Raw genomic sequence first — 26,676 nt, 5'->3', positions numbered from 1 at the left:
AGGAGAGAGGAGGAGAGGCGGAAGGAGTGGTGGTGGCCATACTAGGTTCTAAGCTAAGGCTAGCGGTGTTTAAGTAAAGAGAAGTGGTTTATTTAGCAAAATGAGAAAAGTGAACAGCAAGCGGTTTAACAGTGGTGAATTCGCTAATAAAAGGTACTAGATGTGAATATTAACCCAGATAACCCTTAGAGTAAGCAATAGTAGTAAGGCTAATGCCAAACAAGAGGACAGCAGTCACACAACTAGCACTGGGAATAGCTCACCCGGAAATGACGTCACTTGTGACCAGCTTGTGCTGGTCACAAGTGACGTCATTTCCGGTCGCACCAGAGTATTAGTCACAATCCCGGCAAAACTGCAAAAAAAAAAAAAAACAAAAAAAAAATCTGAAATATATGTTCAGGAAATTATTTTATGTCCTCCACTATTAGAGAAATGGTGGAGGACATAATAAAAGAACCTGTTAAAAACAAAATTTTTATCAGAATGGATGAAGATCCATGTATAATTTTGACACAAAATCCACACAAAGTACAGATTCTGAACTTTAATGCTCAACATTTTCTCTTTGATTTTTTTAAATCTAGTATAATTCTTTCAGGTAGTTACACTTAGAGGATAAGTTTATTACAAGGTTCTGGTAGATCCAGTTTTGACCTATTGGACATCTTTCTGAATTCTTCAGATCTTAGATGATTTTTAGAAGACCAACTCCAGTGACGGACCGGTACCTCCACTGATTCTGATGAGTTCCTACTGCCTTACAGAGAATACCAAAGTAAGAACTTTATTAACATGAAAACCAAACTAATGTCATTTTTCTCAGTCATGCTGCATTCATGTTTCCATTAAAGTTGGTTAATAAATCAATGACATAGATGGTAACATGGTGGCTTAAGTGTCACTAGTCAGGTGATAAAGGAATCTTCTATTTTGAGAATACTGATTGCATTTTTGTAAATTGTTGGTCAAATGTATATTTGTTATCTCATATTTGCTTTGATGCATTACCCATCTATATAGGTAATGTAATCATGCATGCAGAAGTGTCAGTGTTTGTTTCACAGGAAGGTGAAGGTGAAACTCTTGGGAGGATCCACAGCCTTTCCAAGAGTCTTCTCAGCATCAGCATGAAGGCTGTGTGTTATCTGTGTCAAGACCAGAATTGAAGGCCTCTCTGTGTCAGTTATCCGTGAGAAAAGACTTTGCAGTTCCAGAGATGACGTGGGAAGACTGTGAAAAGACGGACATGTTGCTATGAATGTTTTAGCGCTGCAGCTGTGTTTGATCCGTTTCCCCTCCTTAGAGATCAGCGCAAATTTAAATGAGGGAAACTTAAATAAACGTAATAAAAGAGGAGGCGACAGAATATGCGCCAGAGCGGAGAGAGATTGTTGCTGGATGTTATATCTGTTCGTTCTCCTTGTAAAAAGGTACCTTTCTTTCCTTATGTTGTTAGTCTGATGTTGCTTTAAATGGCGTATACTTGTATAGCGCTTTTCTACCTATAAGAACAAAGCGCTTTACAGTCACAGACCCATTTACCCATTCACACACACACATTCACACGCTGCCAAACACAGGCGCCCGCGTACCACCAGAGGCAAGGTGGGGTCCAGTGTCTTGCCCAAGGACACTCCGACTCATGGCCGTGCAAGGCGGGTATCGAACCTGCAATCTTACGATCATGGGTCGACCGCCCTACCGCTGCACCACAGCCACCCTAACCGACATAAATGGATTATTAACAGAAATGGAAAGATGAATGAAAAACACCTTTATTGACATTTACATGTAGACTGCAGTGACAGCCGGCCTTACAGGAAGGAAGTATCACAGCTTTGCTGACTGCAGTAAAGGCAGGACGACCTGCACAGCACCTGTCACCTTCCAGAGCGTCTCCAAAGCATCAACTAAAGCTTCAGCAGAGGAGGGAGCAAACACACTTTGGTCAGTTCATTTTCTTGGGTTTTAACAGGTTGCATGGAGTAAACTAAACCTGTGGTGGTACAGACAGGAGCCCATTTCATCCGTATGCAGGGATCTAACCTGATTTAAAAGGGCTTTTCTTCAGCTGAATAGCTTCTAAAGCCCAATCAGAGCTTCAGTGCTGAAACATGGTACTGGAGAATCAGCTGGACTGCTTCAGCTGTCAGGCTTCTGTGAAGACTGGAGTCAGCAAATTCAGGAAAGGAGGAGGGGCTGCTGCTATCTTCTCCATCTAAAAAAAAAAAGAAAGAGAAAAGTTTCAGCAGGAAGGAGAGATTTCTGCAGTCTGGCAAACGCCCAAGCTGCCCTTACATCCTCAGACATTTGTCTTTGCCGCCGCTTGCGACTCTCTGGCCATCAGGACTCCAGTCCACCGCGTAAACCTGGAAGAAGGAACATTAAGTATGTATTTGACAGGAAGCACAGCTTCCTATTTCCGGGCTTATTCTCACTTCGTCGGCGTGGCCGGGGAGGTCTATGCTGAGCTTTCCGGTCTTGACGTCCCACACTTTGAGAGTGCTGTCGCTGCTGCCGCTGACCAGCAGCCGGCTGTCTGCGGACCACGCCACCTGATACACGGACCCCACGTGACCACGCAACGACATCAGGTACCTGCAGGCGGGAGAACATCAGCGCACCAATCTTGACTCCAAAGCGCCATCATCTCCAAAAAACTCTGATCATTCAAGTCCCACCCCCATCATTGTTGGATCTATCATAAAAGCGTTCCCGGTGGTCGTTTAGTTATGACTATGCTGTTTTTAGTCCAAATTAAAAAAAAATGTCGTTTTCTAGGACAAAGTTTCATCAGAACTTCCCCTCTGAGTTGTGGGAGGTACCACTGGCCCTCCCTATTGCTGAGAGCTCTCTGTTAACATTCTCCTACTAGCTACTCAGAAATGCCATTTTTAGCCTAATAATCCTTATCGATGTCCTCCATCATGACAAACAAACCACAAGAACATGTTAAAGACGGCGGTTTCATCAGAGTGGGTCTTAGTTTAGAAGTCTGCTCACTTTCCCGTCCGTCCGTCCCAGATTTTGACGGACTTATCAAAGGAGGCGGAGGCCAGGAGCCTGGTGTCGGGGGAGAACAGCACCTCGTTGACCAGAGCGCTGTGGCCGGTCATCCTGGCCAAAGGCTTTTTGTCCGCCGCGGGATTCCACAGGAACAAGGTGAAGTCGTCCGAGCCGGACACCAAGCGCTCCGGATTGGAACCCTGCGGAACAAAGCCTGAGTGTTGGAGCGGTGTGCGAGCAGGACTCTGGCTCCTCGCTGGGACAGAGACTCACCCGGACTTTGTTGTACCTCTGCAGAGCTCTCTCCTTCACCTCCTCCACTGGGGAGAAAAAAATAGCATTTTTTTAAAGAACAGCGTACTCTTATGGTCCTCTCATTTTTAGGAATGTTAGATCTTACAAGCGCCGGTTACATCTTGAGGGTTGATGGTAGCAGTTGCTGGTTCAAACGCTCCAGTTCGGAGGACGTAGTCCGTACTGAGAGCCAGTGTATTCACCCAGTGGGCGTGGCCTTGGAGAGTCCTGCACTGCACCCCCTGAGATGAAAGGACACTAAAGGTTTGGTCTCCCTCACATCAGTTATATTGTGATGTGAACATGTGTGTCTGTATGTGGGTCTTTTTGGAGCCAACAGGTATGCTTGTGGCATTTGGGTGTGTGTGTGGACAGGCCCCGCCCCCTTTTTGGATAACCTGACTGTAATGATTGTAAACATCCAGCAACTTGTTGCCTTATGGTGCTTCACGGTTCTGCCCCCCCCTCCTCTTTAATCACCGTCCTACACCCCCCTCCCCCCACACATTCCTCTCTCTTCTTCCCTTCTTTTCTTTTCCGTCCGGTCCAACAAAGATATGAGTAAGATGAATAGAGTTTAGCCTAAATTACAAAAGGGGTTTATTTAAATATACACCTAGTATGTCAAATGTTTCATAACCCCTTTTGTAACAGTAAAATACATCCAACACTAGAGGCTTTCAGCTCTCATCTGTCTGCTCAGCTGTTGGACAGGAAAAGTAGTTGTTTTCTCCTAAACAAAAACTCTCACACACTCCCACTCACATCTTTCGCCCTCCACACTTTGACTGTTCTGTCGTGGGAGGACGTGTAGAGAAGTCCGTCCCCCCCCCACTTCACGCAGGTGACGGACTGGGTGTGGCCCGTCAGGATTTTATCGCAGCGCCCCAACGCAGTGTCCCAGATGCGCACCGAGCCGTCCTTGGAGGTGCTTGCTAAGTAGCGACACTCTGGATTGCTGGGAGGAACAGGAAGTCCTGGCGTCAAGTTTCATTTAGTGAAAACTCAAAATGTAAAAATGCTGGATTTGATGGCTGAGAAGCAGCAGCAGCGGTGAAGCGATGAGGCCTTACAGATGGAGAGGCTCCCAGCAGAGCCAAGTGATCCACTTGGTGTGTCCTGTCAGAGTTTTGCCGATCTGAGCTCCCGTCACTGGATCCCACAGACAGATCTATAAGGAAAGACATGATGGTGGGAGAGCTGGCAGGATTTTGATCATTTCCCTTCATACAATGTTGTTTCCACACACCAATATTTCATTTTATTTCATTTTGTCAAGGTTCTACATTTGAATTGAACCTTTTCTCTTCCCATAACTCCCTCAAAGTCTTTGTTTTGATTTGGTGATAAATTTCAGACTGTTATAATCAAGGAAGGCCACTAGGGGGAGATGCAGCTCAGGATCTCTGGGATTCATTAAAATGCACAAAAATCTGCTTTTGGCTACGAAAGACAATAGATACACAAATACAATACAGGGCTCCAGACTGCGAGCAATTGGTCGCATTTTGCGACCAAAATTTGAGAGTGTGCGACTGAATTTTACATCCAGTCGCACATGTGCGACCAGTAAATTTGCCTCCCCCACCCTACGTATTTTTTTATACATTAAACTTGGAAGGGGCACGTCAATGATCAATGAAATAATCAATGAGACGCGAGCGCACACGCACACAGGCAGACACACACACTTGCGCATATTCTCATGAAACGCGAGCACGTACACTCTCGCGTGATGCCTGTGTGTGAGGCGGCCACTGCGTGTGAGAATAGGGAAAGCCACTGTGAGTGGCTAAAATGCGTGTAGGGGGAGGGGCCTAGAGATAATCGAGTGCGCGTAAACATCTGTGGGAAGGAAACAGACAAATATCACAACCTGATATGTGCGTCTGAACTATGGGTAAGCGAACTATTGATTCGTTCTTCCGACCTGCGGCTAGTGTACCAGTGCCAGAGTGTACAGCAGGGGTCTCAAACTCGCGGCCCGCAGGCTATTTGCGGCCCCCAAGATGATATTTTGCGGTCCCCGCCTTAATATGAAGGTTTAATGTTACTGCAGCCCGCCAGTTTGTATGAATGACACTTTTTCATTGTCGTGCGCGAAGCTGACCAACCAATCACAGTGGGGTAAATGACTCTTGGTGGGCGTGACAATGACAGGGTTTGAAAGCAGGACACCTGACAGCCCCCTCCCCGGACCACATTAAGGAGTTCCTTACTTTCCTTTAGAACGTATTTATTCGCTCGTAATTTTCTAAATACATGCAGTCCGTGCTGAACTTTTCTCTGGGCCGCACAGACCCGGAGGAAGGTTTAGGTTTTGGTTACGGTTACGGCGGCGTTACGGTTATGCACGGCCGTTACGGCAGCACACCGCTCCCGCGGGAGTCGGGTCAGCTGAGGAGAATAAATGTCCCACACCTACATGCGTGACAGCTAACGGGGCTTGAACTTTAAACACGCTCGAGCAAAAACAACATTGGTTTTAGACACACTGAAAATACGTGGGGAAAATGCAACGATAGACGTGTTTGAGATGAACCGGCGCCGTGCCTGGATCGTTGGGGAGACCAGGCGGGGGGGCTGTGAGATGAAAGCGAATCTGCAGCAAGACTGAAGGAGAACAGGAAATTGGAGTTGTCCTTAACATTCAATTTAGTTTTAATATTCTTCTCCCCCTTAGTATGATCTGTGTTATTACATATTTTATGATTATTTTAAGGTTTTGTGATGTATGTAGCCTTTTTTAATGAATTGGTATTTTAAATTATTTTAATTAATCACTCCACTACAAAAACCATCAGGACACATGACCCATAATGCATTGTTTTGTAGTCTGTAGGGCAGCTTTCAGTCAGTTCAGTTTCCAGCTGTGCTCCCACCCCTTTCTCGCGATATTTTTGTGATGATTGACAGTTGATGTTGGAGCAAAAACAAAAATATATTTCACACACCAGGTGATCTGCGCAGCGTTGAGTTCACCTGGGTGATCTCAAACACGCTTATTGTGCATCTTGGCTGCACCTATTTGGTGTCAAAGATAAATTTCCATCCGTTTTCTTTACTTATTTGTACTGTCATGACAGCGATGCTTTTGTCAGTTTACCTTCTTGTTGCATCTTCAAAAGTGCAGAATAAAATGTGACACTGAATTTGGAACAGCACATTGTAATTTCTGCATCTATTATTAAAGTATTTATTACTAATACAGTGGAAATTAGTAGATTTGGTTAGAATGTTGATTTACGGTATGCGCCCCTAAATTTTCTGGTTGTGCCCCTAAAATTTTCAGTTAGGGGCCACTGTGCTCCTAGTGAAAAAAGTTAGTCTGGAGCCCTGCAATACCATCAATAGTTTAATATAATACAAATTATAAGGCAGCAGTAAATATCTTTTTTTTTAATTTATTAGACAAAAAATTTGAATTTAGCTTGTTTGCCAGATAGCAGATTCCTTCCTAAAGGAAGGTTTTAAATGGACAGGAACCTGCATTAACAAATATGAAAAATGACATAAAAGCACCAGTTTTATCAGCGTGGGTTTTATCATCCACATCCATAAACATTTTTGAAATCTCGTCATGTCAAACACACATCTGGGACTTACCTGACTATTCTTACACCCTGAAGCCAGCTTCTTCCCATCAGGAGACCAGGCGATGCTCAGCACCCAGTGAGTGTGTCCTTTGGATAAAGCAGAGCACAACTCTTCAGGCTTCCACGATCTAGTGGTCCATTATTCAAGATGAGAAGCAGCTTCACATGAGGGACTTCATACCTCTGGCAGTGTGGTGAGGCGTTTCAGTGCTCAGGTCCCAGAAACGCACTGTAGTGTCACCAGAACCGCTGGCCAGGTATCTGACACAAACCGGGACAGAGGACACAAAGCTATAATCATGAAGTCTCAACCTGAATGCAACCGTGTGAATCTGCAGGAGAATTTAACATAGCAGTGTAAAGGGGGGAGCAATTCAGGTCTGCAGACGATTCGAATCCTCTTCTTTAAATCACTGGTCCTCAACCGTTGGTACCAGGCCAGAACCCCCCCCCGTTATATTAACAAATTGATTCTGAAAAAACTGATGGATTCTCCACCACATCCAATCATTCGTGATGCATGTCAGGTCACTTCGTCACTTTTTAAATCCTACTGACAACAGAAACTTCCCAAATGACCCTTTTTCAAAGCTTGACAGACCCTGAAAACCTGCACACAAGCTGATCCAAAAGGGTTTGAAAGGCCGCTAAAGGTAACCATCCTCACCTGGGACTCGTTTGCCTGTAATTAACCGGTGTGCACAACAGACCCTTTGCAAACTTCATCTATGCAACTGACATGTCTGGATCCCGAGTCATGGGGAACGCTAAAGAGTTGTCAAAAGATCTATGGGAAAAGGTAACTGAGCTGTACAGAACAGGAAAATGATATAGGAAGATATCCAGTCAGCAGAGTTCAGACTTTGATCAATAAGTGGAAAGGGAGGGGTTCTGTTGAAACCAAACCTTTCCGCCAGAAAAATTGTTAGGGATGCAAAGAAATGGCTTCAGCTGGGATCCAGGACTCTGAAAAACCGCGGTGTGGACGCATCAATAAGGAACATGCATGGTTCAGTCCAAATGACCCCATAAAAGCTGGTTTACGAAACGCTGGGCTCATTTGGAGCGATGAGAAAACGATGGAACATTTTAGCCATAAACGCTACATTTGAAGAGGAGTCAACAAGGCCTGTGATAAAAAAGAGAACTGTTCCTACTGTGAAACCCAAGAGGAGGGTCGCTGATGGTTTGAGGATGTGTGAGCTACAAAGGAACAGGAAACTTGAACGCAGCACATTAGCAGAAGATACTGGAGGAAAACTATCAGGATGCACAGAAGAATTTTCTCTAATGATCTACCATTAGAGGAAAAAAAGAACCTCATCTACAGCTACCACAAGATAATACAAGCTGTTATTGATGAAAAAGGAGGCAATACAAGGTATTAAGAACTAAGGTGTGTTAACTTTTAAGCAGGGTCATTTGGGAAGTTTCTTTTGTTATGATTTAAAAAGGTTAAAAACAGTTTTGACAATAAATACCTTCACCCAGTGAAAAAAGGTTTTTGTTATCATTCATATTATCTGAAAAATGACCAATAAAGCATCATTAATTCCAAGATATGTAAACTTATTAGCACAACTGTACGTCTCATCTGACATCAGGCAACGTCTGACCACTGGATGGACTCACTTCCCGGTGGGGCTGAAAGCCGTGGAGATGACCGCCTCTGTGTGTCCCTGCAGGGTGCTGGTACAGCGGGACACAGCCCGGACCCTGAACACAGCCTGAGGTTGGTACACCACGGGCAGAACCTGTTCTGTTTCCACACCGATTGCTTTCACACACGAACCCAAACTGGACACCACCTCTGCCTCCCCACGCGCAAAAAAAGCAAAAGGAACTGGCTCCTCCTGCAGGAAATGACAGCAATAACAGATTTACATTTATTCAGATTCTTTTATTATTAATAATAACTCTGTGTTTATCGACCCGGAGTTACTTTGGAAACAGCTTTTATGTGGCCCATATAATTACATTACACCACCGTGCTTTACTGTATGCTAGCAAAATCCCATAAAAGACTGAATCTCAAAGTTAATTTTAGAATAGCTAAACTCTCTGAAGCTCATTAACGAACTAGCTCATATTTCAGACTGATTTCAACATCATTACTTGGCGTGTTAACAGAACATCCATCAAATGTACCTTCATCAACAATGAATTGCAGACCAGCTGCAGTTTTTCTGGGGTGATATCCAGAGGGACGTCAAAGGGTGAACCCAGAACCACTCCATCCTCGTCCTGAAACTGGATCAACAGTCGCTCCACGTCCTCGCTCGTCATTTTGAGTGCTTCAGTGTAGCCCCCAGTCCTGAAATAATTCATAAAGCTTAGCATTAATGCCCTGAAATAAAGAAAAATGTACAAAAGTTAACTTCAAGCTACCAGATCAGGTGTCTAGCTAGTTTAGCTAACCGGCGTTAGCTTAGCAGCACGAACACTTTAACTATTTTAGCAATCAACAAAACCAAATCACAACTTCTATCAGCAGGTTAGTGTGTTGTTAACGGGTTTACAACCCAGTTGACTTGTTAATTAATAAGAAGTTACCGTTAGCGAACCAAGAATGACTCTCCCCACGTGTTTTAGTCTCCAAAGAGCCTCTTGATGACAGATGCGCTAAAAGGCGAAATTGCAGTTTGCGCAAAGAATTGTGGGAGAATGAGGCAGTCTAGAAAGGACAATCTTCATGTTTTTAGCATTTCTGACCGTCAGAGCTGCAATAAAGATGATTAAAATTCGCCTTTTATTGCTTTAATTAAAAAATTACAACAATAAATTTAAAATAAAAAATTAAATGTATAAAAACGTATAACATAAAAATGACAAAACAGCGTTTAACAGTTATTTTTCCTTTTACAACGTACTATTTTGGTTGGTTTTAATTATACGGTGGCCGAGAGGTGCAAGACACGCTTACATTTAAGATACAGCAACAGCAAATCCCAGTACAAATGAACAAATCACGAAACACAACAGCAAATCACGAAACACAACTGCAAATCATGAAACACAACAGCAAATACTGAAACACAACTGCAAATCATGAAACACAATAGCAAATACTGAAACACAACAGCAAACCACGGAACAAATGACAGAGTCCTGAAACAAAAAAGCAATTTTGAGTTAAAACTAACAAATACTGAATTACAAAAACAATCTCGATACAAATGAACATATCCAGAAACACAAAAAGGAAAGCGGAGAAACGGCGTCTAACTGAAACGGAACGTCCTGAATCCCGGAAGTGACGTAATATAAAACTAATTGTGTATTATTTTTTACATTTCCTTATTACTGTCTTTTTTTAGTGGACATTTTCAATACATGAGACAGTCCAAAAGCATTTCTTCAATTGTATTACTACAATAAAAATTACAACAACGTTTAACAAGGTAAAGTTTTTGCTTTTCCGGTATTAAGGGTATTCCGTCTTCGTTAAGAACACTCTAGCAAGAATGCTTCAGGACTGTTTCATGTATTTAAAATGTCCACATAAAAAAAACAATTAATAACATTTAAAAAAATCATACACATTTGATTTGCTGTTGTGTTTCGTGATTTGCTGTTTTGTTTCATGATTTGTTGTTGTTTCAGTATTTGCTGTTGTGTTGCGTGATTTGCTGTTTTGTTTCATGATTTGCAGTTGTGTTTCAGTATTTGCTGTTGTGTTGCGTGATTTGCTGTTGTGTTTCATGATTTGCTGTTGTGTTTCAGTATTTGCTGTTGTGTTTTGTGATTTGTTCATTTGTACTGGGATTTGCTGTTGCTGTATCTTAAATGTAAGTGTGTCTTGCACCTCTCGGCCACCGTAGGTTTTAGCATGAAAGCGTTTTTTTTAATACTAAAAAAATTAATTCTGTAAATAACCACAGTGATTTAAAAAGTCCGGAAAATATTTAAAAAAATGAATTATCTGTAAATCCAAACGGTGAAAATTTGTTTTATTAAATATAACTTGCAAATGATCAAGTTGAGTTGAGTTGCTAAATTTGGCTAATCTGATTACCTAGCTAAGTGGCAGCCATCATGGTCCAGGAAATGACAAATGCAACATTTTACTTTTCAAATTACTCTGTTGCTGGTTTAGTACATTTTACTATTGTTTTTTTAATGCCTGCCTAAAAAAACATTCTTATTTTCCTTTTGCAAAAAGTAGTACACTTGAAATGTATTATATGAGGTACACTTGAGTAATAAGAACAGCAAGGATAGACCATCTATGTGTAGAGTAGGAAATATACTAACTAGAATCTGGATACTTCTCCAGACTAAATTGTAACATTTTAAGCTCATAGATAATGAATAAAAAGTAAACTTCAAGTATACCTCCTCACTTTCAGCATAGACTACTTGTAGTACACTAAAGTAGTTCCTTGACTACTTTGTGCTAGGGGTTACCATATTGCAGTCGACTTTGGATAAAGATTCAAGTACACATTCACAGTTGAAGATCCTTGGATTTAACAAAACAGAAAATCAGTCCTTTTTCTTGTTGTTGTTATAAGAACCTCAGACTCCTTACACTGCTGTTACTTCTGAAGATACGTGTGTATGACCACACCGTTCAAGGAAACACCACAGGCGGTTTTATGAAGGCACATTCAGTCAGTGTTCACACAGTAGATCAGCAGAAAGGGGCTTCTTTAGTTTGTTTTTTGCTGTTTACTCGCGCATGTCCACCACCTACAGTTGGAAGAGGCTTGATGCAAAAAGTGCTGCAAATATTGTGAGTCTTGCTCCAGACTTTTTTTTCACAGCTCTATGACAATACATGAAAAACTTGGTGTCACATAATTCCAGCCAGGTACAAACCACAAATGTTCATTTCTGCTCCATGATACTTTTTCAAACGGTTGGTACTTCCGTGTTTTGAAAAGGATGCTACTTGCATATCACTGCCAAATCGGAGTCCCTGATCAGTCACATTTTAGGGGTTGTCGCAAATTAGCAGCAAAATTTTTTAACCAATTAAGCTTCCAGCGCACGGTTAATGAACACCTGATTTGTGTGTAGAGCCCGCGAAAGCACTCAAGACAGACATTCGGGTTGACTCACATTTATATCGAGTTTTCATTGAAAGAGGTCGCTTGAACGCAAGTTGACTTGGTTGGTGTGTCCATACCTTGACATTGAAACTGGACGCTTCTGACACGCGTTCGATGTGAACGCAGCTTTAGAGGTAAACAAATCAAACAATTGTGCAAAATGTTTGTTTTTTGTTGAACCAAAATCGACTTTTTTACGTTGAAATGGAAAAAGCAAACTGCTCTGGGCAAACACGGGATCTCACACCAACTAAAGTAATGAATACAGAATGAACTGAAGCTTTGATTACAAGCAGAACACAATTTCTGACATCAGGGAAACACAGTGGAATAGAGGCAAGCACACTCAGATTTTTTTTTTTTTTTTTGTGTGTTTAACTTCTGAAGACCCACGCTCTTGTATGATACGCCTTCTTTATTTTGTAGTTACAGGACCCCAGTGAAGCAGAAGTGATAATGCATCTCAAAATGTGATGACCTCATAAATGTGGACACCAGGCCTTAAGAGCTTGAGAATGAGTTTAAACCAAAGGGAGTTGTTGCCAGACTGGCTTCTTTGTTGCAGCAGCAAGAGGCTAAATGAACGGATAGACAAGGTTCTGCTCTGGAGCCTTGAGCTAGTGTTGTCATCCCGTCAGGGGGCACCACAGCGAATCACCTTTCAATGATTCACACAGGTGGTTTGACAGAGATTTTTTTTACGGCGGATGCCCTTCACTCAAAAAAAGGAAATTACCAGCCAATTAAGTTAACGAAAAAGTAACTTGTCATTTCAACCAGAAAATTTTATGTTTGTAAATCTTACGTGAATGAATCATGTCGATTGTACATAAAAATAATCCATTTAAAAGTTACTAATTTCAATCATGTTGATCCAACGTGATACCATTAAATTGGATGCATTAGTAATCGCAAGGAATTGTGGGATACCATTTTCTTTGTCTATCTGGGCAGATTGGGGTTTAAGTGTGAGTTTTTGTCCCTGGGTTTTATTGTCTAGCTGTTTTACTCTGTTTTAACTAGTGATTTCAACTGTTATGTTTATTTTTTTTTTGCACCATGAGTTAAAGTTTGGTAGAGGATGATGACCAACCCCCTTGTGCGGTAAACTGTTAATGTTCCAATACTTAACACAGAGTTCGTGGTAATTGAGCTCCTGGCTTGTGATGTGGGACTTTGCTGGGTAATTCATGTCATTGATGTGAAAATTAAAAGACCCATTGGTTGTAACATTGGAACAATGTACCAATTACAGATGTGTAAATAAAATTAAAGAAAAAATAGAAATTTAAGTTAAATAAACTTAATTTTCTCATGTGTGACCAATTGAAGTGATTCAATTAAATTGGATCAACTTTTTTCTTTTTAGAGTGAGCAACAATATCAATTTAAAGTTGGGTGCAACTGCTCTATTTAAATTGAATCAACTTAAATTTATTAGTTTGAACCTAAATACATTAAGTTGACCCAACCTAAATACATTAAGTAGGACCAACATGATTCATTTTTGTTAAAGTAACGCAATCTAATCATGTGGAAATCCTTTCCATAATTTTTTTATGTTCATTCAAAGTGAACGTTTTTTGAGTGTTCCTGACACAACCCTGTATTTTATCCAGGCTGGGGACAGGCACAGGGAACCTACATTTGAAGGAAGCTTTGCAAAATAAAATAAAAACATTATGGAAAATAACCCTGATGATCCTCAAGCGTCTTAAGTCCAAAGGTTCTTTAGAACCAGTGCAACACTGACTGCTCCAGACAGTAACAACCCATAGCTAGACCCACCCACAATGATGATGAGAAATGAAACCATCCAATTTCCCTTTTAAGTTAAATTGAATTTGTTTTTTCATTTATGGTTTCTGTTTTTGTTTGGTAAAAGAATGGAAAAACATTTCGATTTTCTTCTTAATATTTACCCCGACTTCATTTTATTTACTTGTGTCTTCCTTAGTAAAATGTCCTAATTGTGCTTCAATAGGCCAAGATTTTGTCTTTTATCATCAACTTTTGTGCAAAAAAAACTACTTTTAAATGTATTGTGATATTAGTAATATTTTTGAACTTTAACATAAAAAAGACAGCTTAATCTTTCCAGGTCTTTATTTCAAAGTTCAGGAAGTAACTCATCATAAATTCTTTTTTTATTTTTATTTTTTTTTATAAGCTGTATCATCTTTATATTCTGGAGAAAAATGAAAAACAAAGCAGAGCAGAGAGTTTTCTTATTTATTGATCCCGTTGACATCCTCAGGAGTGAGGCCTTCTGCGGCAGCACGCTGTGATTCCTTGATCTGCAAAACAAAAATCATTTTTGCATGTTATTGCAAAAAAAATGTTGGAGAAATTACCTTGCTTTGTTAAAGTTAAGCTGAATCAGATTCCATTTATTTTGTCTTTTGTTTGTGTGAATAACTCATGCCTTTTGCTTGTGGTGGATCAGTCAAATCCATTTGAAAATTTACCAGTAATTCTTTTGGTACTTTATAGAAATTTTACGAAATTAACATTCAAAATTAATCTAACTTGACTAAAACCAGTCATTTCTTTTATTTAGTGTTACATGTAGAAAACAATTGTCTCAATTGCAGTTTTAACGGTTTTCCACAGGATCATTTTAAACCTAGTTTAGATCATTTGATCCTTTTGTTGGACAGTTTTGAAGGACACTTAAGGCCGTGTCACACAGCCACTACCACATTTTACGCACTTTCCATGTATGAAATTTGGGTTTTTCGTGATACATGCGTGATATACGTAATTCCCGAGTGTTTCTTAGTTGATGTGTGCATATGTCTGTCAAGGATTTTGGCCTACGTAAATTTACGTAAATTTGATTTTGTGATGTTCAAAGTTTTTGGTCATCTGTGAATTATGCAGTGTACTTGTCTTTTACAGAATTTATACACAATTATTAAGTAAATCTTAACCAATTGTGATTTTTTTGCGATGCATATCCAAATTTGTGACTTTCCATGACGTTCCACGTATGTCTAATGGATTTTTCTGCCATATACCACTTCTCTCTATCTTTTATGTCGTGTATGTAGTGCATATATTACGGTAAAATTAGTGTAATCGTCGCACGACTCACTAATGAAATGAGTATAAACAACGCAATAATTGCACGCGGTTTATGTACTACCTTGATTTCCATGTATTTTGTGTGGTTAGTCGCAGGTCTTCCGTGGTTTAAACGTGGTTCATTTAGAATACATCTGTAAAAATTTCTGGTTCTTGGCTTTTAAATTGTTTACAAGAAATGATGATAAATAATTAACATTTTAATGGCCAAAATGCAAAACCTATCTGCAAATGTTTTGATTTTGAGTTTTTACAATAAATGGTTTAAACTCCACATTTTAAGTAAATCTGCAAAAAAAAAAAAAAACATGCCCAATGTTTATGACAAAAAGGTTAAAAGATCAAACTATCAAGCATTTAATGGAATATTTGAAATATTTTTCTTTATTCCCCAAAAAATCTATTTTTTTCTTTTTTCAGATAGGTTTTATATTTTTGGACATTTGTTGTTTGGTTTCATGTGGTTCTTGAATTTTTTTACTTAAGTTGATTTTTGTCTTTTTAAAACGAGACGTAATGAAGAAAACTCATTTGGTTAGAATTAAATTTAAACAGTGCACTCTTTGACGTTTTTTGCAATTACAAACTGAAAGTTGTTTTTTCTAAAATATGTTTCCCAATTTTTCACATTCTGGATTCAAATTTATATGTGGGTGATTCTATAATTAGGGGTAAAATTCATGTTTGAGGGCTGTAGTTATCAGTTTTATTAACTATGAACTTAATCCAATGGACATTTTTATACAAGGGCACAATTACACATTTCCCCTTTTTATTTAATATAAAAAGTGAAAAGATTCTCTTTTTTTTCCTTTCCGTTTTACTGGTTTTATGTGGTCCAATTTTCCAAATATCAGGTTTTGCTCTTCATAAAAACAGTAAAGGAAGTGTTTTCACATAACTTTTTCTTAAATATTTGGTACTAAAATGTGCTTGGATGTGAATTAATTTTAAAAATGAACACAAAATGATGACTGTGAAAAGATGACAGAAGGTCCAGAGGAGAACTCACCTGGAAGTCGGCGCTGAGGCCAACAATACTTTGCAAGTTAGTACTGTAGTAACCCAAGACGAATTCTCCTCCCAGAAGAGGGATCTTCTCTTTTTCCATGGATATCTGCAAACACATGCATGATGGTGAAGAGAGGCCATGGTTTATTTTTTACATTAAAGCCGTGTCACACTGCTACTACGTACATTTTGTACATCTATAAATTGGCCATACGTGAATATATGTGGAAAAAAGTGAGAAAAAGTTGTGGTCCTTATGTAAAATTTTCACAAATATATAACAAGAAGTACAAATAACCTACACAAAGAATCGTGTGTGATTGTGCTGTTTATATGCAATTCATTAGGGATTTGTGCGTCAATTACATTAATTTAAACATGATATGTGTATGGTGTATGGATTTTTGCAATACAAAACAACACAATTGTTTAAGATTTAGGTCGTAACTGTGTATAAACTCTGTAAAAGACCCGTAAACTGCGCAATTCTCAACCAACCAAAAATTTTGAACAGCTCAAAACCGAATGTACGTAAAGACCCGTCAGCTGAAACCCTCGATAGAGATCTGCGCACATCGACAAAAGACCTACGCAAGAAACACTTCAGAATTATGTATATCACTCATGCAGCTTACCTGAATGACTTCATCTATCTCTGGAAGGTCATTCTCTCGAACCCAACTAAAGCTCTCATAGTCTGTGGCGCTCTTGAATCCAACCTGCAGGCCGATAATCCCTTCAGGTTATCAGGCATGATGCTGGTGTGTTTTGTCTTTCACTCACATCCTTCAGATTACCTTATAAAGGGCAATCCAGTCCCACGTGGACGACATGAAGTCTTCTAGGACGGTGTAAGTCAGAAGGGGGTTCTCATCAGCGCTCCACACACCCAGAGGAGACACAGACACCAGCGGTGTGTCCCAGCATTTCCTCATCTACAGAGTCAATAGAGACGGAAACTTCAATTCCATCCGAAGAGAAGAAGCCATCAGTGTTTCCTCACCTCCATTGTAAAAGCTGCGATGACGGGCTTATGGTCACTGACCCCGTAGCTCATGTCACTTGTGTACGAGTTCTGGGTGACCAGGATGGGATCCTCATCCTCTTCATTGACTGTAGATGTGGATGTCTTCTCATCTTCATCATCATCGTCCTCTGATGGTAAACCTTTGGGTTTAACTCGCCAGAGGATCCTATCTGTCCAGGCAGGCTTCCTTTTCTTACCACTGACAAAGACGGAGACCAAAGTCATTCCAGGCTCCTCAACTGAGGCAGAATGCCCTTTTATGTCCAACATTCAAATTTGTGTCAAGAACAAAGTGCCAGATTAAAAAAAACACAGAAAGATGACACAGACAGAGTTGAGCATCTACAGTGCAGCATGCAGAAATTTCGGATTTCTATCGGTTTGTGGTCCCTCCGGACGTGAAAGCAGAATGTGCCAAATGCTGCACACGTGTAGATTGAGGTGGACCCCTTTTTAGGATAGCTTAGAATCTATTTTTAAAAAACGTTGTCACAAAATCACAATGATGAATAACCTTTAGTCGTCATGTCTTGTTTCCATACAAGGGGTGAAAAATTGTGGCTTTTTGTATGTAATCATTTCTATCAAACAATTTAAAAAAAACTACAATGTTTTCCGCGCTATAAGACGCACTTGGAAGCTTTTATTCTTTTCAAAAAACTACACTAGGATTCATAATCCAGAGTATATGGATTAGTTCTCCTCATGTTTCCAAAAGTGATTTGAAGAGGGACACTGCACTCTGTCAAAACGTCGTCCTGTTTTCTCATGAGTTGCCGACAAGTTTGGGTGTTCCTTGTAAATTCACTAACACGGCTAACGTGTAGCGGTGTTTGGCCGTGTTATTTTTACGTGTTGCCAACAAGGTTGGGAGTTAGCATGTTCACAGTGACGTTTGTTTTAGTGGTGTCAAGGTAGGGGGGCAACAAGCAATTATTAATACGCAAATGTGCAGCGTGTCATAAGTAAGTGGTGGGTCAAGCTTTCCTTAGCATGTCGTTTAGGTTAAGAAATGAATGAGGTCACAGTATGTGGTTACCGTCAGTGCCACTAAGCTATGAAAATGACAATAGAAAATGTTCATTTTGCTGGTCAACACAAGGACAAGATGGCGGTTGTGAACATATAAACTCTGCTGTTGCCCTAAGTGTTCAGACTGCAGTGACTGCAAAACCTAAAGTGAAGAGCTCTCATGCAGCACAGAAACATGGTGTCTTACTTTAAACCCAACCATGTTTTTGGAGATCTGTACAAAATACAAACAAAGCCAAGAGCAATTATGATTTTTGTTTTAAAGGCTTGAGGATTATCACGTTGTCTGTTTGCTGTACATTACCTAGAATCATAGGTGTCAGATTTACGGTCAAACTTGTAGGTGGGTTGGAAATGTAGTGGCCCTTCTTCAAACTCCTGCAGAAAGGGCTCCTTCTTCTTCATCATTATGAGCTGCAGGCACATAAGAGTACCAGAAAGCGCACATTACTGCTCTGAGTCTCCCAAAAGCAGTCACAACCATTGACTGTATAAGAGAACTGGACTGAGTTCCAAACAGGAAGTACCCTCTGGTTCCAAGAAGCCAAACTCCCAGAGACTCATATTGAGCAGTGTTTTTCAACCGGTGTGCCGCGGCACACTAGTGTGCCGTGGGAGATGGTCTGGTGTGCCGTGGGAAATTGCCCTCATTAACTGATCTAAAAACATTTTCCATCTCCAGGATGTCAGCTCTGTGTTGATCCAAACAGGCCCTGATAAAACACTGAGTAGTTAGGAATATGAAAGATCGTAAAATTCCTTTTTTGTTTGTGTTTATTTGATTCTATTAAAGACGTTTTGATAAGAATGGCGGTACGGCGATTTAGCTGCAGCTACAGCTGTTTTAGGAAAAGTACCGCCCCTTTAACTGTCTCCACCAATCATTCTTGTAGGATTGATCACACATCATCAGTCTGACCAATCAGAAGTGGATAAAGTCTTCACTTCCTTATTCCGATTCTGCTCATAAAGTCGCTTAGTTTTAACAAAAAGACCAGCTAAAGCTCATCTTTAGCGGTGTAGCTTTCCACAGAATCCGGTGTCAGACCGTGGAACAAGTGAACAAAACAATGAAGATCAGAGAAGCGAGTCAGTCTGCCCTTTTGTGGCAGTTTTCACACTACATCTCCCATGATGCATTGGGTTAAAGTGACAGCGTCTCAGCGCACAATGAGTCTTTCTTGTTAAACGTCTTGAAACAACAACGAACACACATCAAACAGTTTTTCAATATTTTAACTTAACTTTTATTGCATCTTTTAGAAAAAACAGCTGCAACTTCCAGCTTTTTCTGCCACAATTATCACAAAAATGCATGTGAGATTGCAGAGGGGCTGTAGATCAATACAGACCATGAGTTTCTCCTTTGTTTTTTTTTTTCTTTTCATTTTTGGATGCCGGTGTGCCGCGGGATTTTTGTCAAGGTTAAAGTGTGCCGTGGCTCAAAAAAGGTTGAAAAACTCTGATATTGAGAAATAAACAGCAATGACTCATTCAGTGTATCTGTCAGAATAACTGTTCGTGCTCTGATACCTTTTTTTAATCACTTCTTGCTAATTGAAAATTTTTGTTCATGAAATATTTTTCTGTTTTTCAAGTTAATCTGTCATGTCAGGTGCTTCCAAGTATTTGGTTTCACAAAGAACGTTTGACAGATTTCGTGTAGCCTGCTTTCGAGTGGTAGGGGTGTGGCCTTCCAGCACGCTCACTCCTCATTGAGTGATTGCCATTGAAATGTTGACTCAGGCATTTTGGTGGATCCAGAATCAAGGCATTTTCTCTGGGTGATCTCAAACTCACTCAATTGAGCTACAGTGCACCAAGCTGCCACTTGTAAAAAGCTGGTTATTTTCTATTCACTCTAATAAGCTTTTACCTGACGAACATTTTTACATCAACAACAAATAGGAGAAGCATTTTCACTTCCATGATTGGACTGTACATTCATGACAAATGTCCCAAGAGTATTTTTTAACTCTCAATTATAATATTTCACCTTAAAATTGCACAGAAACATTGTTTGACAGGTGAGCCAATTCTCCCTTTGAAAATGGACTGACTGAGCATGCTCCAAAAAATTTTTCTTAGGTCAACAGGGATGTACTGTTCCCTTAAGAACCAGATCTGGGTTTTTCTGAATTCCTACCTGGTCCTTACTCCACAGCAGATTGAAGCGTCCGCCGTTGATGGATGACCGCAAAAAGTGCAAGCCGTGGTCTTGGATGCGGAAATTCAGATCCCCTAAACAGAAAACCACCCTGGAAGAGAATGATGTCGCAATGATATTACAGTGTGACCTGCAGACCACATCCGTGTAGTAGCATCATCTCTGCGCTGACTTGTGGTCCAGGACGTGGGGCGTGTCAAACATGTCAAACTCCTGCGTCTCCAGGATGTACTCCAGCTCATCCACGCGCTGCAGAGCGTTGCCCATGTGAGCCGCAAGGTGGCAGTTGAGGAAACACACCATGTGGCCGTAGAAGGAAAAGCGCACAGATACTCCTCCTTTATTACCCTGGACCCAAATGAGGATGACTGTAATATGTTATATACAACATTTAAAGAAATTGACATAAAAAAACCTGTTTCTTAATGTGGGTAACATGATACAAATACTTTATAAAGTACATAAAGTACTGAAAAATGTACTTTCATGGTACGGTGCTTAAATCTTAGTATTCTTTGTTTGTGAGTTCAGTTTTCTCTTCCAAGTTGTTGCACATTTCATTTCACAAACACAATGGCTGCTTCATAAAGACAATCTGCCGCCAGCAGGATTCTTGCTGTGTAACAATGTTCTCCACAGGGTTCAGGGCTAACTAGCGCCGGCGTTCAAAGCTCTCACCCAGTAGCCGAAAACGCCTGTGCGAATGTAGGTGCTCTGGATGTTTCGGATGTAGGGGAAATGCATTTGTTTGGCAAAAATCAGCAGCAGCAAACCTTGCATCCTCACAGAAGTGACCTAGAACCGCATGAAAAGCAGAAAGAGACTTGTAGACTTTGTACTATTTTTGTTAGAAATGATCTGAAGCTGATGAAATGAGTGTTTTGGGTGTTTTTGAGTGAGACAAAGTGCATAACTTTGAGCCTCAGAACAATCAAAACAGCTTAGAAAATGACATTAATTGAAAAAGCATTGATGGTAAAAAATAATTTCTTCTGTAAAAACGTTTATTTTTGACTTAAATTTGGACTTTTCAAGATAAGAACAATTCCCTATTAAATCCCATGTGGAGCCAGCCCCTAGAGGTCATTTGGGGAACTGCAACAGACATTTTCCGGTTTGGTTCAAATTCAGGAGCGGTTCTCTCATTAGTCAAAACAGTTTTGAGCAGGGAGAGAAGCGTTTAAACGCCCACTCTGATAAATAAAAAGTGTTCCTGGTGTTTCTAATATTTTCTTGTGGCATTTTTCTGAAGATGGAGGACAAACATTTAAAAAATTGAGGTCAAAATTGCAGTTCTGAGAGGTTTCTTTGATCAAATTGTTGAGAATCCAAGTTTAAAAAAAAGCCACTAAAAAATAATGTGTATTTGTGAGGTAGAAAACACCCCAAGCTCCGCCCCATTGTGATGCATCACGTAGATCCATGTACGTCTTTGGTTTCCTCGTCTGAGCTGGAATCTGGCTCAAAACTGTACGATTGGATAGCTACTATATTGCTCGCCGTTTCTGTTGCACCGCTAATGTTACGCTGGAGGTAAGCTAGCGGTGGTGCGTGTAAATACAACGCCTAGTTATGGGTGATGGGAATGGGGGAGGGGTTTGCTTTGCACCAAAAATCCCGCCTACAACTGCAAAGTGGCAGTAGTTTATTTCTAATGAACTACTGCCGCTCTGCAGAAACACAGACATGTTTGATTGTGTACATCTTAGAAGTTTTACCCAAAGAAGGTTTACCTTCACAAAGCCTCTAGGAGCCAGTGTGTTCATGAAAAGGTGGCTCCAGGAATCCTCCCAAATCAGGTCCGACATGAACTTTACTGGAGTCGCTCTCACTTCTTGCAAGCTACAAAGATACAACAATCAACGACAAGCTGGCCTTTAATATCCTCAATTTTTTTTATGTTTCCTTTCCTTTAATTAAATGAAATTTTAGGTTTGAATGAGATTTGCTCCTCGTTTACAGCAAAAACTTAAATGTAAGTAAAAGTTTTCTTTTAGTTTTAGAAACATATTTTAGTACTAGAATTCGTTTTTCTTAAATAGGATTTCTTGGTGAGACCCTTTTTCTTATCCCATTGGTAGATTTTATTTTGAAAAATTTTCCCCTTTAGGAACTTTATGACTAATTTCTAGAGGGCCTGCTTTTCGGTGTGGTATTTCTCACCCGATGGCATACAGATCTGTGAGGGGAAGGGCATCAAGGTGCAGCAGCGACGTGACGTCTTCAGGAGGTTCTGCTGTGGCTACGTTCCAGGTCACCATGTGCAGCCTGTTAGAAAGTCACACAACTTTAATGTGCATTTTGTGGATTTCACCTAAAAACAAAAGTCAAAGAAAACAGAGAAAAAAAACGAGGGAAGCTTTGATGACGTGCTGCTCGTTGCCTTCCACCTGAATGCATCCGTAGGCTCGAAGCGTCCACAGAGCTGGAAGGCTTCGTCCAGCCGGCGGGACACTTCCTCCCCGGCTTCATCGTCAGAGCTCAGGTCTTCGATGCAGGTCATCAGCTGGGACAGACGCTGCCGGAGGACTGTTTTGGACCTGGAGCCCTGAGATGTGGAGCTGCCGGTGCTGTCTGAACGCCCCCGTGGGCTGTCTGGTAAAAAGTCCATCGTTGGAGGTTAAAGAATTCCACTGAAGTTCTTGGATTTAAGTTTTAAAAAAAGTTGAAATATTTGGTTCTCTTAAAGTCGTGCGGTTGGTTCAGTTGCAGCCATTTGATGTTGGAGACCTCCTATCCGCTCAGGTCAGTGGAAGTAATGCAATTGGAGTTCTAGTTGGTTAAGTTTTCCTCAAAAAGCTGCAGTTGTTGGTCCATCAGGAGGAAAAAGCAGAGTAGTCTGTGTGCCCGTGCCCGCTGCTAGGTCCTTGTTTGGTCACGCAGCGATGGAGAAACCTGTGACAAAGCCGCCGGGTCGACTCAGGAATGTTGGCAGCAGCGATTTGCAGACAGACGTGTGAATGTGTGGGAGGCTGATCCTCCATCACTGTGAGCATTGTTGCAGGGAGTTGGATAACCCTTTAGATCCCCTGTAAGAGGTTTACTACCAGCACGGGCTTTATTAGAACAATGAAGGAAACCTCACTCATGCAACAGAGAACACGGCACAATAGGTTAATCTATGACTTGGCTTCAGTCCAGCCTCATGTAATGCAGGGAAGCATGCAGAACCCAGAGATGGAGAAGCTTTAAACTCTATTAGTTTCCATTTTAGATCAAAAACTTAAACGTTTCTAATTGACTAATGCTGACAAATTGCATAATATGTCCGGATTGGCATGCAGGCCTCTGATCTGGAGACGGGATGCAGAAAAGACCAAAAAAGTATAGCAAAACTAAGAATTACTTGGAGTGTTGGACAGATTTTTTGCCATCACAGCCATTACATTTATATATTTTTTAAAAAGACCCACTCTAAAAAAATGGTGTTTCTAACATGTTCTTGTGGCATTTTTCTGATGCTGGAAGACGTATAGAAAGAAAATTAGGCTGAGTTTGTAAGTCAAATCGTTGTGAATCTGGAGCAAATGATAAAAAATGCGACACAAATGCTATTTGTGACATAGAAAATACGCTGGGCGGAGCACAAGCTCCCGTCATCCACTAGTAGACAAACAGATTCATGTTTTCCTCGTTTGAGCTGTTATCTGGCTCCAAAATGTACGCCTGGCTCGGTTCAATATTGCTCAACATTTTTGTTGCACGGGTGATGTTTAGGTTGGAGGTGTGAGAGGTAGCAGGAGAATGTGTAAACAAATGGGATGACGGGAGATGGGGGACAGCAACTGTCCCGTCCACACCTCAGAGGGAAATTTCTAATGAGCCACTGCCGCTCTGCAGAAACTACGTCCTCAAACGACACAGGTTTTTGCACTTTGGCTAAAAATGGCATCATCATCAATAAAAGACAACTGGGAATTCTTTTACCAAAGATCAAATAGGATTAAAGTGGGTCTTTATGAAAACAAACAGTAACTTTTCGCTCCCTTTGTAATTTTTTTTTTAGAAAAATTCAATTTCAAGTAACTTTCATGCTTTATAAAGAATTTAACGTAAGAAGCTTTGCCCATTTTCTGAAATAAATCCTAAAAGGGTTCTCTTTTTAGAACTGAAATGATGAAGATAATCAAATCTGCAGTGGTTGAAGTTAAAAACTAACGGTGGTGACCCCAGATTGTCCCCCCAGCTCACGTCTTCCAGTCACATGCAGAGTTTCAAGGCACATTCTTTCACAAGTGCAGGTTTAGGTGGATAACCGGGCAGCCGCTGAGGAACAGTTACAATCTGGATTTACAAACTGCTTCCAAAAATGAGATGATTCCTTTTTTTCTGGATTGTTTCCACTCTCCTTTCTCTTTCCTGCTCTCGTTCACCAGTCTTGTTTTCTGCGTCTCTCACCTGCAGTTGTCTCTCCCACCACTGTGACGACCTCCAGCGCTCATTTTCTTGTCTTTTATTAAATCCTGCAGGCACATATAGAGAGAGATGAACAAATAGAGAAAAAGGCTGTGGCTTTGTCACTGATGGGTCAGTAAAATCAGTCACTGATGTGGAGTCAGAGTGAATGAAAATAGATCATCACATCTGATCATTTTTAGTTTTAATTGCGTTAAAGAAAAAAGTGCAGCTATGGAGACTAAACTATAATCAGGATGATGATGTGCAAAAATCAACTAAATCTCAATTATACTCTATAATGTTTGTTTTTTCGTCCCGTGACCCCAAAATGGAGAAAGAGGGTCAAGAAAATGGACGGGCGGATGTTAATTTTATAGATAAAACTTAATATTAAAGAGTAAGTCTACTATAGGAGGTTTCATGGCACTTCACACAACTTATTTCAAATCATAAATAATGATTTTTTAATGTTGTTGATGCAAAAATAAGATATTGGGTTTTCTTTGACAGTTATATCTATATCCACCAGGGGGCAGTGTTTGCTCCTTTTGAGGAAATTTCCAGTAGTGGAGGGAGTGGAGTGGAGTGGAGTGGCGTGGCGTGGCGTACTGTACAGGCATTTATCTGTTTGAATAACAGCCTCATGAGATTAACCACTTAGAAATATGCAGCTCGTCAACACTGGTATGAAACAGACCCAGTTTTAGCTGCTACGCCGGTGAAAATTTCAATGGAAAATTAAACTTTTACAGAAATAGAGGGCCAATGAGCTTATGCTAAAAAATGCAATTAAGTGGAAGAAAGTATAGGCTAGTAAACATTATAAAACTGTTAAAAAAGTGAAAAATGATGCATTATCATGCCTCATTACAAAATGAATTGACAATTAGACTGGCTGTTTTTACACAAACCATATTCTTTTTTTTTTGTTTGGTTTGGTTTGCTTTGTTTTGCTTTCACACATGGTGCCATCCAACGTGAACTAAGACCTGAAGCGGACTGAGTGCTGCTCACTTCAGGTCCTAAACAAGAACAAAACAAAAAAAGAAATACAGCCATAAACCCAATAATCCTCAGATGAAAACATTGTTTCTATTTTTAGTTTTTTTTCACCCCCCAAAAAAAGTGGACAATTCGTACCGACGAACTCCAAAGCTGATCAAATTCCAGTGCATCTTTTACATCTAAAGATAACATTGTTGTGAACAAAAATGGATCAAATCACCCAACGGATCATAACCGATGCTATCTGTGTCTCATTAAAAATTGCCTGATCAAAATGTATTTATTTGGATTTCATCAAAGGGTTTAAAAAACGTCTTAAGTTTAGAAAAATTTGAATTTTTAGTCAATTCTTAGATGTAGTGGGCTTTACGTGGTTAAAAGTAGTTGCTAGAAATGGTTTTTTTTCTTTCTAAAAAGAGAATTTAAATGAGAATATAACAAATGAATTGTGAAATACTAGACAGCGTCTCCTGGTTAATAGAAGCCAAAATTACTGCTCTTAGCTGGATTTTGTCTGACAAAAATGTCCTCACTTTGGACCAAACTTCCCTTATATTAAATCGTTTAAAAGAATTGTTTTTTAAAGTGGACTAGAGAAACCAGTTAAGTGTTATTAGACTTTGATTAAAGTTAGACTCATTTATTCAAAGTCTTTCCGTTTCATTGAAAGTAACTCAATGTGAAGCAGGAATCCTACCGTCTAGCAGACCCTCAGAGGATTTGGTTTTGGTTTGTTCCTCTCTATTCTGCCTGGTTGCCGTTTTTCATCCGTTTTCGGTGCTGCAGTGTTGTTTTTAGCTGTTGCTCTTTCAGGTACAAGTTTTTCACACACACACAAACACACACATACACACTCTTAGACTTGGACCATGACATCGGATTAAGCTCCAATCCCAGGATGCTATTGACCAATGAGAGAGCAGCCTGAATGGACATTTCTGTTTATGGAGGCAGACTGACGCACAATCCTTGGTTAGAAAAAGACTCACTTTGTGT

At 40.3% G+C, this 26,676-nt stretch overlaps 2 protein-coding genes across 6 annotated transcripts; both read right to left on the bottom strand.

Moving 5' to 3' along the window:
* Nucleotides 1-1,762: 1,762 nt before the first annotated feature.
* On the bottom strand, nucleotides 1,763-9,587 carry nle1 (notchless homolog 1 (Drosophila)). Of its 2 annotated transcripts, none has more exons than XM_004076322.5 (13): nucleotides 9,453-9,587; nucleotides 9,048-9,213; nucleotides 8,532-8,752; nucleotides 7,081-7,160; nucleotides 6,910-6,986; nucleotides 4,377-4,474; nucleotides 4,069-4,261; nucleotides 3,410-3,545; nucleotides 3,283-3,329; nucleotides 3,007-3,209; nucleotides 2,442-2,601; nucleotides 2,302-2,372; nucleotides 1,763-2,221 (listed from the first exon to the last, which is right to left on the bottom strand). In XM_004076322.5, exons 2-13 carry the CDS (start codon nucleotides 9,183-9,185, stop codon nucleotides 2,209-2,211), a joined length of 1,437 nt encoding a protein of 478 aa, XP_004076370.3. In that variant the 5' UTR covers nucleotides 9,186-9,213; nucleotides 9,453-9,587; the 3' UTR covers nucleotides 1,763-2,208. The 2 variants fall into 2 exon arrangements, with proteins under 2 accessions (XP_004076370.3, XP_078787212.1); XM_078931086.1 differs by having other exon boundaries at nucleotides 9,288-9,479.
* A 4,454-nt stretch (nucleotides 9,588-14,041) lies between these two features.
* inpp5kb (inositol polyphosphate-5-phosphatase Kb) lies at nucleotides 14,042-26,534 on the bottom strand. Of its 4 annotated transcripts, XM_011483362.4 has the most exons (14): nucleotides 26,378-26,534; nucleotides 24,676-24,740; nucleotides 22,441-22,545; nucleotides 22,011-22,119; nucleotides 20,956-21,072; nucleotides 20,450-20,625; nucleotides 20,257-20,368; nucleotides 18,415-18,524; nucleotides 18,298-18,324; nucleotides 17,055-17,277; nucleotides 16,849-16,986; nucleotides 16,687-16,770; nucleotides 16,053-16,157; nucleotides 14,042-14,250 (listed from the first exon to the last, which is right to left on the bottom strand). In XM_011483362.4, the coding sequence occupies exons 2-14, from the start codon at nucleotides 24,717-24,719 to the stop codon at nucleotides 14,182-14,184; spliced, it is 1,419 nt and encodes a 472-aa protein (XP_011481664.1). In that variant the 5' UTR covers nucleotides 24,720-24,740; nucleotides 26,378-26,534; the 3' UTR covers nucleotides 14,042-14,181. The 4 variants fall into 4 exon arrangements, with proteins under 4 accessions (XP_011481664.1, XP_078787210.1, XP_011481663.1 ...); XM_078931084.1 differs by lacking the exon at nucleotides 18,298-18,324; XM_011483361.4 differs by lacking the exons at nucleotides 24,676-24,740; nucleotides 26,378-26,534 and adding an exon at nucleotides 22,668-23,245.
* Nucleotides 26,535-26,676: the final 142 nt, after the last annotated feature.

The sequence above is a fragment of the Oryzias latipes genome, chromosome 14 (assembly GCF_053564925.1).
Source record: "Oryzias latipes strain Hd-rR chromosome 14, Olatipes_Hd-rR_3.1".
Taxonomy (NCBI): Eukaryota; Metazoa; Chordata; class Actinopteri; order Beloniformes; family Adrianichthyidae; genus Oryzias; species Oryzias latipes.
Note: the sequence above shows the minus strand (reverse complement) of the source record. Positions and strands in the feature narration are given on the sequence as shown.